The 14752-nt window shown below is 34.2% G+C and overlaps 2 protein-coding genes across 2 annotated transcripts in view; both read right to left on the bottom strand.

Annotated features, from left to right (window-relative positions):
* LOC123563018 (uncharacterized) overlaps nt 1-14752 on the bottom strand; it is a 181009-nt gene that overhangs the window by 10048 nt on the left and 156209 nt on the right. The window lies entirely within an intron of this gene.
* LOC123565062 (uncharacterized) overlaps nt 500-14752 on the bottom strand; it is a 151520-nt gene continuing 137267 nt past the window's right edge. The window contains exon 21 of the mRNA XM_045359068.2: nt 500-13496. Coding sequence (XP_045215003.2) covers nt 13360-13496 — 137 coding nt within the window. The 3' untranslated portion in view covers nt 500-13359. The remainder of the gene's footprint in view (nt 13497-14752) is intronic.

The raw sequence follows: 14752 nt of genomic DNA, 5'->3' as shown, positions 1-14752 counted from the left end.
GTCTTCTGTCTAATGTCCCGTGTATGCCCGCCCCCCCCCTCCCTCCCCCCGGGGGGGCAAAATATTGACAGGTGCATTGACAAGTACCCTGCCTGACAGGTATCTTGCCATTTTTGTGGCTGTGTTTATACATCGCATTTTAGTACAAAGAAAGTGCCGTCCATATAATGTAAGACTTAGTACTGATAAGACAATATCACCTTTCAGATTATTTAGTATTCAGTTATAGAAAGTATTAAGAATTTTTAAAACATTTTTTAACTTCTAGCAGATATACATTGTAATCAATTTGGTCAGGGTCGCGCCATTTTTCGTCCGAACAGGTGTTGTATTCAAGCGGTCTTAACATAAAATTTAGCCTAGTGACCCATACATTTTTAGCCATTCTTATGCTCACAATACAATTATTCATACACAAGAAAAACAAGAAAAAATTCTATGAAACAGGTTTTTCAAAATTGGGTGTTTTCAAAACAATTTTTCACAAAAACAAGCCTGGTGACCCATTATTTTTATTTGTTCATTGTTTTCAGCACAAATTTTCCTATCATATATGTGAATTAAAAAAATTCTATGAAAGGAAAAAAACTATAGGAATTCTCTTTAGTACGACCCAGGAAAAGACAATTTCAATTAGTATGATACTAAATCGAATTAGTACGACCCTGAATTAAGATAAATCTATTTAGCTTTAAAACAATTCGGATTAGTACGACCCTGGGTCGGACATATTCCAATTAGTATGACCATGGGTCGGACATATTCCAATTAGCTTTAAGAAAACTCCGAATTAGTATGACCATCAATTACAGCAGCCATCTTTAGTACGACCCTGGGTCGGACATGTTCCAATTAGTATGACCCTGGGTCGGACATATTCTAATAAGCTTTAAGACAATTCCGATTTAGTATGACCCTCAATTACAGCAGCCATCTTTAGTACGACCCAGGGTCGGACATATTCCAGTTAGTATGACCCTGGGTCGTACTAAATTGAATAAACTTAAAGACATATTATTTAGCTTTAAGACAATTGAATTAGTATGACCCTAGGATCATACTAAATACCAGACTGCACCAAATCCACTGACCAATGAAATCAGGTGTTACATTTTCTTGTACATAATCGTCTATATTTAGAGGCCACCATAGATAAGTTGAAATAAAATCTTGAAATCTTGAAAACAGTTATCATAAAATGTCGCTTTCAAGTTCTCTTGATCGTGTGAGGGATATAGTAAATGGTGTACTTTTAATACGCGTATACAAAATCTATTGAGTATTCGCTTATGAGGCTTAACTAGTTGCTTTTAAACATTAATGCGCACATGTACCAGGTTCCAAGCTTATCAGATGGCCAGTGCCATAAATACACATTATCTGATTCTTAATGGGACATCATGCTGACAAGACAACAAGCCTGAAATTTCCAAATCAAAACTGATTTGGATAGGCAAAATGACTTTTAAGCCGGTATCTGCAGAGAATGTATATATAGCCATGTGCCCGAATCACTGCAACAAACTCTATGAAGATTATTATCATTGGTTGCAAAAAAGGAAAAATATTACACAGGCAAGATCAAATAAATGGTACGAAATACAAATACAATAAAAACTATAAATAATAATTACATAACGTTTGTTATAATTCTCTGAAAAGAAAAATAAATGTATTATTAACTTCTTTAATAACTTTTGATCAAATTGTTCTAAAAATATAATGGTAAAACTCATCATTTCATCATTCATGTCAATTTGAAATCTGGTTATATATTTGTTATGCATTGATAAAACATAATATGTTGTTGTGTTTATAGTGAATATGTTGTAAAACAATACACATAGCAGTAACAACATTCTTATACATTATGCTAGTGAACTAAGGTATCCAAAACAAAATTTATTATTAACCCAAAAGCTTCGAAAATTTTAACTGATCTGGATTTTACTGAAACATATCAAAAGCAACGCAAGACATAAAAAGAAAGTGTCAAGCATAAATTTCATTTGAGGGGCCTCCGTGGCCGAGTGGTTAAGGTCGCTGACTTCAAATTATTTGCCCCTCATCGATGTTGGTTCGAACCTCAGTCGAGGCTTTGAATTCTTCATGTGAGGAAGCCATCCAGCTGACTTACGGAAGGTCGGTGGTTCTACCCAGGTGCCCGCTCGTGATGAAATAATGCACGGAGGGGTACCTGGGGTCTTCCACCACCATTAAAGCTGGAAAGTCGCCATATGACCTATCATGTGTCGGTGCGACGTTAAATAAAAACAAAACAAAACAAAAATAACAACAACAGCAACAAAAAAAAAAAAACCCATTTCATTTGATATTCCACAGTTTCCATTGAATATCGAGGCCAGATTTGTCAAATTCGGAACTGAATAACAGAAAGTTACACTGCACCTGATGCTTTTGCTAAACATTTTAATTTTCATTTCAATGTATTTACAAAGTATCACGAAACAGTGCTAGATATGTTTACAACAAGAAAAAAAACCTGATGATTTCATAAATGATGCAAAATTAACGGAAATAAAAATTATCAATTTGAATTTATCTATGTTATTTTTGTCATAGGTTTTAATTCTTTGTGTTGGAAATTTTGTCATTTATAATATGACATTATGTAGATATTGCATTCCTGAGAGAGTGATATGAAAAATGTTCCACATATAGTTACCCGGTCTTGTTGCAACACTGACTACGTAGTTGTTACTAGTAATTAATTAAAATAATTTAAGATATTGAGACTGATTTCTAAAGAGCAACTTTAAATATAGAATAGTCCGTATCCGCATTTGTTCAGTAATGTGAGAGACGGTGGCTCTAGGAGAGCTATCAGCATCGCATTTATATAGCGAAAAACGAAAACCGAGCACGGCCACCGGCATCAATTTTTATATGACTGAACAAAAAAATTATAGAGCTGGAATGCCAGGCTCGGCAGTTGAAATTTAACTTTACATAGTAAACTAGATGCCCACGGCCATATGTCGAGCCCGCCAGCTGTCAAAAGGACTGGGAGTTGTACATGACACTCCTTGTCTCATTGAGGCAAACATTTATGCCAAATAAAAAAGAGATTGCAAAAAGTTACAATATAAGTTATTTAAAGTAACAACAAAGGAACGTAAATTTAAAAAAAAAAAAAAAAAAAAAAAAAAAAAAAGAAATTCTAAGTCCACACAAAAATCCGCACCAGTAGAGAGTAGAAAATTGGATGTAACATGCATGTTGTACTACAGAAAAGTGGTCTTATTTTTTCCCTACGACCAGTAATGAAACAGTTACAAATATAAGCTATTTATAGTAACAACAAAGGGAAGTAATTCTAGGATCTTGCGCATGACACTCCATGAAATGCTCCGGACAGTCATTTTTGAATTTGACCTTTGACCTGTAAGTGTGACCTTGACCTTTGAGATAGGAACTGGGGTTTGCGCATGACACTCCGTCTCACTGAGGTTAACATTCATACCAAATATGAACAAGATTACTCCATGCATGTCAAAGTTATGGTCCGGACAAACAAATCCGGACGGACGCACGGACGCACGCACGCATATACACACAGACATTGGTCAACTATGTCTTCGCCTCCGCAAGCGGGCTCGACAAAAATGAATGTCGAGCTTGAATGCTGGGTTAAGCTACCGGCAGCTGACGGTTATGCTCAGTGTAAGGCATTTGATACACAGACCTGTTAGAAAATTAAGTTACCGTTGAAACATCGTAACAGCGTTTGTCCATTATCGCGTGTTCTTTTAAAGAGGGTTACTGTGTTGGTTTTGGAGGGGCTTCTGCACATACAAAACTAGAATTCTGTCGATAGCATACGAATGTCCCCAGTCAAATGTCGCAACACCGCTAAATGTCGCAAGCACTGTTAAATGTCACAAAATCATCTGCCGCTGTATGTCGCACCTTTAACGTTACATGTCGCAAAAGCTAGCCGACCGTTATTTGTAGCAGCAAATAACGAAAGAAATAACTAAGGTACGTTCAGGGGCCATAACTACCTGAGATAAGATTTAGGTGTGTGCGTGCATGCCAGAGTATGCGCTGTGTGGACTATGGGAAGGGTTTAGAAATTACATACTGTTCTGAACTGCATGTTTGTTTTTCCGAATGTAATTGATTTGATATTTAAAGGTTTGGGCCTCGACGCGGTACTCGCCACGGTACTTCAAACTGTTTTAGGTCGAAACTACACTATGACATTTTATCTCGAGCACCAATATCTTTTCTGGAATGCACGGGATTCTATTTCGAATTCACGATGTCTTATTTCGATCACACGAAATCTTATTTCGATTGTTCAGATAATTTAATTTAAAAATCATAACATAGTCGACGATAACTTTCATACACGATACTAAGTTTAAAAAAGACAATTGACCTTCTGTCAAAACATGAAGGCTTTGCTAGCCCAGCCCAGTCTAGTCTGATTCGTTTTAGTAAAAACTGCAACAAGATATGTTTTTGTAATAGGGGAATGTTTGATAAATGCGACATGAAATGGCCTTGCCACCGAAGGATCGAACCCTGATATGCTGAAAGACGATACTTGTAAACTATTCCAAGTTTCACATAAAAGCGTATGCCTCATTGAATCTAACGGGTTTCCTACATTTGTTCAACCTATCCAAAGCCGTGTCTCAATAACAACATCTTTATTGTTTTATCTTGTTTCTTATCTTGCTATGGAAGTCCCTTGCGCCATGCAAATTGTCAATTGCTGAATACCAAATAATAATGCCAAATGCCAAATACCTAACGAAGAATATTTCGAAAACGAGTGACATAATTATATAACAATGAAAGACCGATGCACCATGCTAATTGCCAAATGCTAAATAGCAAATATTTTAATGCTATATGCCAATTACGTAATGCAAAAATGACAAATATGTAATATTAAATGCGATGTATGTAATATTGAGCATAAAGTATTTCGCATTTAGCATTAAAAAATGCCATTTCGCATTAAGTAGTTGAATTTGTCATTATTTGGCATTTATCAATTGGCCATTACCATGGTACACTGGCCTTTCATAATGCAACGTACCAAATGCTATATACCTGCGGAAGGCCGATGCGCCTTTCTAATTGCTGAATGCAAAATGGCAAATCGTTAATGCAAAATGCTTTTTACCAAATGCTTGAATCGTATATTGGCTGTCAAATGGTAACTGACGATGGTAAATGCTAATTGTTGAAACAATAAATGCTAAATGCTTATCGCTGACTAAATAGCTGAAAATATCAGTGGATGAATGCATTCTTTATTTATTCATTGTTCTTCGCTCTATGTGATATTTTAGTAAGCATTTTACAGCAAAAAGTTACGGTTCCATGTCCCCATAATAGGGGCAACATATAAATGATGTATATTGTATGAAATATGAGAGCTTTTGTGATATTTTAAATATGTGATGATTTTTATACTTGTATATCATAGTCTCTTGTAATACCGATTGGAAAGGCCATGTACCATGTTTAACAAACATTACAAAGGTAATATTATCTCTGCTAATACTTACGAATATATATATATTTGATTTCCCCTAAAGAAGTGCTGTATAAATTAAAAAAAAAGATTTTTTATAAACATTCGATTTCATTTAAATGTGGAAATTCGGACATTCCTGTTGAATATTTTACACATGTGTAACAAAGGTAACAAAGGTAATATTATCTCTGCTAATACTTACGAATCTTTTCAAATTCAGGGTTGTGTTCACGCACTTACGAATAAATTATTACTTCACTTAAACGCTCTCTAACTATGTTCAGAAAGATATAAATATATCAGATACCTAAGATAGAGTGTTTAAAAGTAATCTGGATTCTCGCTATCAATCTTAGCGATTTGTTACATGTGATAAGAAATGTTTTCAACAAATGAAAAATACATCCAACACACAAAAATGCAACCATAAAATTAGTTTCATTATTTTCAAATGCAAAATCTAATAATTTACTACAATTCAGTAAACACGCAAATTTTCCGTTTGCTTAAGGTTAAATGGGACAGTTGCCTATATGTTTGTAGGGCAAAAAAGAAAAGTCAGAAAATACTAAAACAATCCAATTTTCATGAGCAGATAATTCAATATCAAGCTTGGGTACCTATGATTTTTGATACATATTTCCGTTTCAAACTTGATTCTCAGTCAGTACACAAAGTGTAAAGAAATTCTGCCCGTAGGAAAAATGTTTGCCCTATATACATATGGACTACTTTTCCATTTATCCTTAATTGACGGTGATTTCACAGTCTGAATCGTCATAAACATGATTTAATACCGGGTCTTGACAATATTACGCTAACGGACCCGCAATTTAAAATCATCATTTCTTTCATATTTTGATATATTTATTTATTTATTTTTTATTATTTTTAGTGTTTTTTTTTTATTTTCGTGCTAGTACATAAAAACTTGTGTTTTGGTGACGTAAAAACGTTTTATTCAGGCCGCCACCACCATAATGATATCTTTTTCAACAATAATGTGAAAAAAAACCACATTCAAAAGCAACTCAATTTACATGTTATTTGATCTGTATATGTAAAATGAAAATAGCTTTTTCAATAGCAAGTAACAGGTTGTTTTGCACCTACGATCGATGAATTTCAAGAAACGCGCTGACGTTATTTGTAATTTATACATATTGTAGTCATTCAAAATTTCACGAGTGTAATTTATCACACACCTAACCTGGCTTTCAAACGCATTATTGCAAGTCTTCGCTGCATTCCTTGCATGAAACATTTTAAAGTCTTACAAACGTTGATACAAAATTGAACAGGGAGGTGGCATTGTAACCTTCACCAAACCCTACTGAACTTAATGTTAAATGATGTCGGAACCTGTATATCGTATGGCAATGTCTGATTGTAGAAAAATTGACAGGGCAGAGACTTTATACGAGTCAAGCAGCAAAGTGAAACAACACTGCAGTTGATCGAAATTCTACGATAATTTACACCGGAAAATACCATTACCATTTCCAAAACAATTATCGAAATTAAAAAGAAATCTCTAAAATATTCAAAAGTTTCTTTCGATTGTTTTCAAAGAATTATAGTTATTTAATTTCAAGATAAATTAATGAAAATTACTGTTCCAAAAAAGTTAATTTAAAAAATGTTAATTAAATATATGCATTGGAAATTTCAGAATGCCTGATTAATTAGTAAGCAAAAATGGATTGGATTCGTGCCAGAGACTCGCGTACATGCTTTTGTAAGCATTCGGAATATCAAACGTATAATGGGTTTGTGGTAAAAATGAAAATAACATGACAGAACCTCACTATAAATATTTCAGAATCAGAGACAAGACTTTGCAGTTTAACCTGTACGATCACGTTTTGAAGTGTACTAGACCGCTTTAAAAAGGCAACACATTTTTATATTCCGCAAACATGTTAATTTGAATATTGGAAGCAATAGGCTTGAAAACAAAGTAAACATAATGAAACCTGTATCGTATGATTTCTTATGTTTAATTTTGAAATCGTTTATATATACATGAAAACGGAGTAAATAACGTAAGGCTTTTATCGCGATTTCCGGTCTGTGATAAATTTGATGCAATATATGAGTTAATAATAATAATCATGAAAATTCCTTCTCTATTAACAGTCGCACTTATAAACAGTGTTTCTATAAATGTATAGATAAGGATAATGTTGACTTCTCCATCTCAAGGCACATCATTTTATAACACAAGTAGAAATAACCAATGATTATTTTGTCACAGTGTGACTTTCATTTTTATAGTTTCGTTTAATATGCAAATAGCATGTTATATTTGTCAAATATGTGTCATATATGATGCAACGTTCATATAAACTTTTAATCAAAAGTGAGTAACTCGGAGCTCTGTAAATGTTGCGTTTTTAAAGTGTATTTAAGAGTGTTAGTGTAAATCGAAAATAAGTGCAAATCGAAAATAATTGTTCCACAATGCGACATGTATACTAACCGAAAATATAGGTTGACAATAAAAAACCCATGTACGTCTTTTTGGGACCGCGAGCGGAATTTTTATAATGTCATGAATAACGGCACTGTCGTGGCTGGCTATTCTATTCTAAATCTGAACTGTGGTATTATCAGTATTTTCATTATTATTTTAAAAGAATCATGACCAAATACATCATTTTTCACCAAGTTTTGTCTGAAATAACATTTGGGTGTATATATACTACAACCACGACATTATTGTTTTATATTTTCTCGAATATAGACAATTACATATCTTGCAAAAATTATAGCTGGTATTTCCGCGGTAAAAATATCAAATATATTTTCCACTTGTAAGAAACTTTAAATTGGTTTGAATTAGTTAATACATGAAATAAAAAGAAAATTTGTTTATTTTACATGAAAGACCAAAATAGCTTCCAGTCATGAATACTATACCTTACATTTTTACTCTTGGCTATGCAACTAATATTCACTCGTGAAAGATATTTCAGTCCTTTACTGGAACAAACAATAGCCTCCTTTTTCTATTAAGAGGTATTACAAACCTCTTATCTCTTCAATCGTATAGGGACCTCAAAATATTTGGTACCTTGTGCCTATACATAAATGTAACAATACCATGGTGCATTGTCATTGTATTTCCAAAGTCATTCAAATGTAAATACACATTTTGCAAAATTGATTGCTATTATGTAGCTTCAAATATAGCAGACAGACCCGATTTTTCCGACTTAACTACCATTATGCAGCTTCAAACATAGAAGGCTCACTAAATATCACTGTAAAAGGCATTGAAAACTGCTTAACTATGTTTTTAAAATCGTATTTGTTTTTGATTAACTCATTCTTCTATTTAAGGTAGTTCTGCACGTTTGGTAAACTGGAAGTGATAGTATAGCGTAATTTATTCGAAAAACTTAGAATAAAGCCTGGATTCGGCGTATGGAAATGAAAATGATTCTATGAATTAATCCAAACTTGTGAGTAAATTTATTAGAATGGCACTGTTACTATATTTCTAAAGTTATAATATGATATTACAAGAGATCACAGAGTGATCTTGGCGCCCACCATTGAGCCATTTTTGAATGTTCCAAATTTCAAGATTAGCTCAAGGTCAAAATCAGGGTCAAATTACATTTCGGTACAGAACACTGTGCATGTGGTCCATGCATGTGTTTCAGATTTGAAAGCTGTAGCTTGAGAAATGTTAAAGTAGGTCACTAGATCAATTTCAAGGTCAAAGTTCATTTTGGTACACAAAACTATGCATGTGCTTCAAATTTGGAGGCTGTAGCTTGAGAAATGTGAAAGTAGGTACTAGGTAAAAATCAATGTCAAATTTCAATTCAGAACACAAAAATATGCATGTGGTCCAAATTTGAAGCCTGTAGCTTCAGAAATGTGGAAGTAGGTCACTAGGTCAATCTCAAGATCAAAGTTCATTTCGGTACACAAAACTATGCATGCGGTCCAAATTTGAAGGCTGTAGCTTGAGAAATGTGAAAGTAGGTCACTAGGTCAAAATCAAGGTCAAATTTCATTCCGGAACACAAAACTACGCACGTGGTCCAAATTTGAAGCCTATACCTTCAAAAATGTGAAAGTAGGTCACTAGGTCAATGTCGAGGTCAAAGTTTGTTTCGGGACACAAACCTATGCATGCAGTCCAAATTTGAAGGCTGTAGCTACAGAAATGTGGAAGTAGGTCACTAGGTCAAGATCAAGGTCAACTCATGTCAAGGTTCATCTTGCTTCTCAAAACTATATATGTGGTCCAAATTTGAATGTTGTAGGTTATCGACAAAAAGAAGTTTTTCCCTATATAAGTCTATATGAACCATGTGACCCCCGGGGAGGGGCCATATTTGACCCTAGGGGAATAATTTTAACAAACTTGGTAGAAAACCACTTGATGATGCTACATTACAAATATCAAAGCCCTAGGCTTTGTGGTTTGAACAAGAAGATTTTCAAAGTTTTTCCCTATATAAGTCTATGTAAACCATGTGACCCCCAGGGCGGGGCCATATTTGACCCTAGGGGGATAATTTGAACAAACTCGGTAGAAAACCACAAGATGATGCTACATTACAAATATCAAAGCCCTAGGCTTTGTAGTTTGGACAAGAAGATTTTCAAAGTTTTTCCCTATATAAGTCTATGTAAACCGTGTGACCCTCAGGGTGGTGCCATATTTGACCCCAGGGAAATAATTTGAGCAATCTAGGTAGAGGACCACTAGATGATACTTCATACCAAATATCAAAGCCCTAGGCCCTGTGGTTTTGAACAAGAAGATTTTCAAAGTTTTTCCCTATATCAATCTGTGTAAATTATGAAAATAAATAAAGGGCCATAACTCACTCAAAAATTGTTGAACCAGTCTGATTTTCAGGGGGACACAACTAGGGTACAAATACATCATTTTGACAAAGTTTGGTCAAAATCCCCCCAGTAGTTTCTGAGGAGATGCGATAACGAGAAATTGTTAACGGACGGAAGGACGGACGGAAGGACTGACGGAAGGACGACGGACCACGGACGCAGGGTGATTTGAATAGCCCACCATCTGATGATGGTGGGCTAAAAATATATGGCACGTTAAATAATTAAAAAAGTATCTTAGAATTAGCGTGAAATATTCAAATATCTCAAACATAAGCTCACGGAGCCATACATTTTATTTCACCACATATTCTGAAGTTTAATCAAATTCCACATTGTAGAAACAAGAGGACCAAGATGGCCCTAGGTCGCTCACCTGAGAAACACACCATATTACACCATAACAGTGTAAACATGTTTGACCTAGTGATTTCATGAAAAAAGTATTCTGACCAATTATCATTAAAATTGGAGCAAAAACAAGTATTTCCTTTGATTTGACCTAGTGACCTAGTTTTTGACCCCAGCTGATCCATATTCAAACTTGACCTAGATTTCATCAAGGTTATCATTCTGACCAAATTTCATGAAGATAAATTAAAAAATACAGCCTCTATCGCATACACAAAGGTTTTCTTTGATTTGACCTAATGACCTAGTTTTTGAACCCAGATAACCCATATTCAAACTTGACCTAAATTTTATCAAGGCCATCATTCTGACAAAATTTCATGAAGATCAATTGAAAAATACAGCCTTTATCGCATACACAAGGTTTTTCTTTGATTTGACCTAGTGACATAGTTTTTAAGCCCTGGAGACCCATATTCAAACTTAATCTAGATTTTATCAAGGTTAATAATCTGACAAAATTTCATGAAAATCAGTTGAAAAATACAGCCTCTATCACATACACGAGGTTTTTTTTTTATTTAACCTAGTGACCTACTTTTTGACCCCAGATGACGCATATTCAAATTCTACCTAGATTTCATCAAGGCAATCATTCTGACTTATTTTCAGGAAGATCAATTAAAAAAACAGCCTCTATCGCATACACAAGTTTTTCCTTTGATTTGACCTAGTGACCTACTTTTTAATCCCAGATAACCCATATTCAAAACTGATATAACTTTCACCAAGGCAATTATTCTGACCAAATTTCTTGAAGATCAGTTGAAAAATATAGCCTCTATCGCATACACAAAGTTTTTCTTTGATTTGATCTAGTGACCTACTTTTTGACCCAAGATGACCCATATTCAAACCTGACCTAGATTTCATCAAGGCAATCATTCTGACTTAATTTTATAAAGATCAGTTGAAAAATATAGCCTCTATCGCATACACAAAGTTTTTCTTTGATTTGACCTAATGACCTACTTTTTGACTTCAGATGACCCATAGTCGAACTTGACCTAGATTTGATCAAGGCAATCATTCTAACCAAAATTCATGAAGATTAATTGAAAAATACAGCCTCTATCGCATACACAATGGTTTTTCTTTGATTTGACCTAGTGTCCTAGTTTTTGACCCCAGATGACCCATTTTTCAACTCGGCCCAGATTTTATCAAGGTAATCATTCTGACCAAATTTAATGAAGATCAGTTGAAGAATACAGCCTCTATCGCATACACAAACTAAATGTTGACGGACAGACAGACGACAGACAGATAGACGACAGACGCCGGACATCGAGAGATCAGAAAAACTCACTTGCTCAGGTGAGCTAAAAATTCAGATCCAAATGTCCAGAATTACCTTAAAGAAGAAAATAAAAAATGTAACAATGTCAACCTCATCATGATTTATGACATCTGCACTAATGCGATATGTGTGCAGACATGTTGGTATCTTATTTCATTTTTTTTCTATATGCACATCACTTTTACGGATTTGTATTTAGTACTTTAAAGGGATTCCTATTTGACATTTTTTTATGTCTGCGTCTGCACATCAAGTTAAATTTTATTTAAGGAATAAACTGTGGATATTTAGTTACCATCTTGATACTAAATATATTAGACAGTTAAAAAGTAGACAGAGGCGGACATGCGTAAAAGTGCATAACCACAATTCAATCGTTATTATCAGAAATTATTGCTGTTTTTTTCACATTGGTTTACTGCTCTAGTGGTGCATAATGTTTTGTAAAGATAAAATCGCCAGCAGTGAATATTGAACTAGCAAATGCTCTACAATACTCGCTTTCAAATGACAGCGTCCGGTCTGTGCACGTTTTTCATATAACAACGTAATGTATGTAAACAATCGAAGCCAATAGAGGTATGTTCCGCCGTATGGAACACAAGATCAGCCGCAATTTTTAGTATACGTCAACTGTATAGATTCATCTAAGAACATGCATTTGAACTATAACTATTTGAATTGATTAGCCAGTGCATACAATATTAAGTGTGTGCAGGAGAGAGGTATTATGTGTGAGTGAATATGTATTTGTATATTAATCAACACATGACTGACTTGCTCAAAACCTTATCCAGTGGATAAACAGTACGGTGAATAGCTTTATTCTTCGCATGTGCATCAAATGCTATGTAGATATAACAACTCTGCCTTACAATCTACAGTTTGGTAAAGGTGGCTTTGTGGAATAATAATTTTCATGGTATGATATGTATTTGTCAGTTTTGACATGTAGTAACATTTAAGTCGTGACACATTACCTCCATTGGCCTATTCTGCATAACAAACCCTCTCGCACACACATTTACATACATACGTTAGTAAAGGTAGTAAAAATTTGAAGATGCATTTTCTATTTCGATGAACTGTCAAATTATTACACCGAATAATGTTTTCTACTCTTTGAAATAAACAAGATATTCCGGACATGCCTGTGTGTCGTGAAATATGACAAAGATTTGCGGGGTAATCATATCATTTGTAACAGAGTCATATGGCGCATTTGGTCCGCCACTTGGTTTCAAGTGTGGTACTCTCATTCCTTGTTCTCCTTTAGTATAGCCAGAACTTTGCAAAGGTACACCATTCTTATTCCCTGTGCGTCTGGTTTAGAGTATTGACATGAATACCAAGCATGTATCGCAAAGTACACTCCATCACCAAACTCAGTTGCTGTAAAATATACACATTATAAAATAAAAACCATGAATACAATTGATTTTCTTTTGGAAAATATAACTGTTGTAATCCGAACCGTCACAACTTCCTTTATGATGTATACTGACAAAGTACTTATGAGTTACCTTGCTAACTATTTCATTCAGATTTAAACTCATTTTCATAAGAATCTAGATGTTTAAACATATTTTTTCCATGGTTAAGAACAGCCACTGTGATGTATGGAATATCCCCAACAGAGCGATTAGTAGAAAGATAAAACGTAATATCTCCGGCGTAGAGCATAATAATTCCTATGTATGACTAACTAGCTCATAATAAGACTTTGTTGTTGAGTGACCAGTGGATTTCAGTTTTTTCTAATTAACTCGTTACGTATTGGACTCTAAAACAAGCGAGAAATATTTGATAATATTTGCTCTTCCCTGGCCCTGCCTGCAACTTGCGGAGCTATGTAAATCTGTTTGGTAAAGTCTAAATACATGCAGCTTCTTGATGTTATTGAAAATGCACACTTTTTTAAATAATCGGCTGAACTTCTCTTTGTTTTGTAAGGAGGCGTAAAAAAATTGTTTGTTTCCGGTATCCCGACCTACCCTAAATTTTTGGCCCGACCCTAAATGTTTTCATGGCCTTTGAGAATAATTTTTTCAACTTTTTGACAAAAAGTTGTAAAACTGCACTTTTCATGCTTTAAACATGGTCAGTGATGTTAGAAATCAACTTACTGATGCTCTAAAGGCATAACCCCCCTATTTGTATTCATTTTTTGACACAAAAATAATTTCCGAAAAGTCTCCCTTAATAAAAAAAAAAAATCAAAAAAAAAAAAAAAAAAAATCCGACCTACCTACCCTAATTTTTTTGAGCATGTTACCAGAAACAAAGAATTTTTTTAGGCCTAAGGAGGAACGAGCGTGTTTGTGTTACTCTCTTTATGTTCTTGAACTTTATTATTTTTGAATTCTTAAAATTTTATATGCATTTGCTTGTTATGAAATTTTAGTTTTCCATTTTTTTTTTTAGTTTCATGGTCAGTTAGTTGTAAAAAAACGTTTTAATATGTTTTACCGCAAAATGTTATGTGCGGTTAGTTCACAGTAATAATCACTTTACACAATAAAATCAAAATGCGGGAAAAAATATTTGAATACGACACATTCTTGTTTTACTCAAATAACATAATATTATGCTTGTGGTACATTTGTATAAGCAGGGTTTTCATATAAAATTATCTTCAAAACTCCAAT

The sequence above is a fragment of the Mercenaria mercenaria genome, chromosome 2 (assembly GCF_021730395.1).
Source record: "Mercenaria mercenaria strain notata chromosome 2, MADL_Memer_1, whole genome shotgun sequence".
Lineage (NCBI taxonomy): Eukaryota > Metazoa > Mollusca > Bivalvia > Venerida > Veneridae > Mercenaria > Mercenaria mercenaria.
This window is presented reverse-complemented; position numbering and strand designations above follow the sequence as displayed.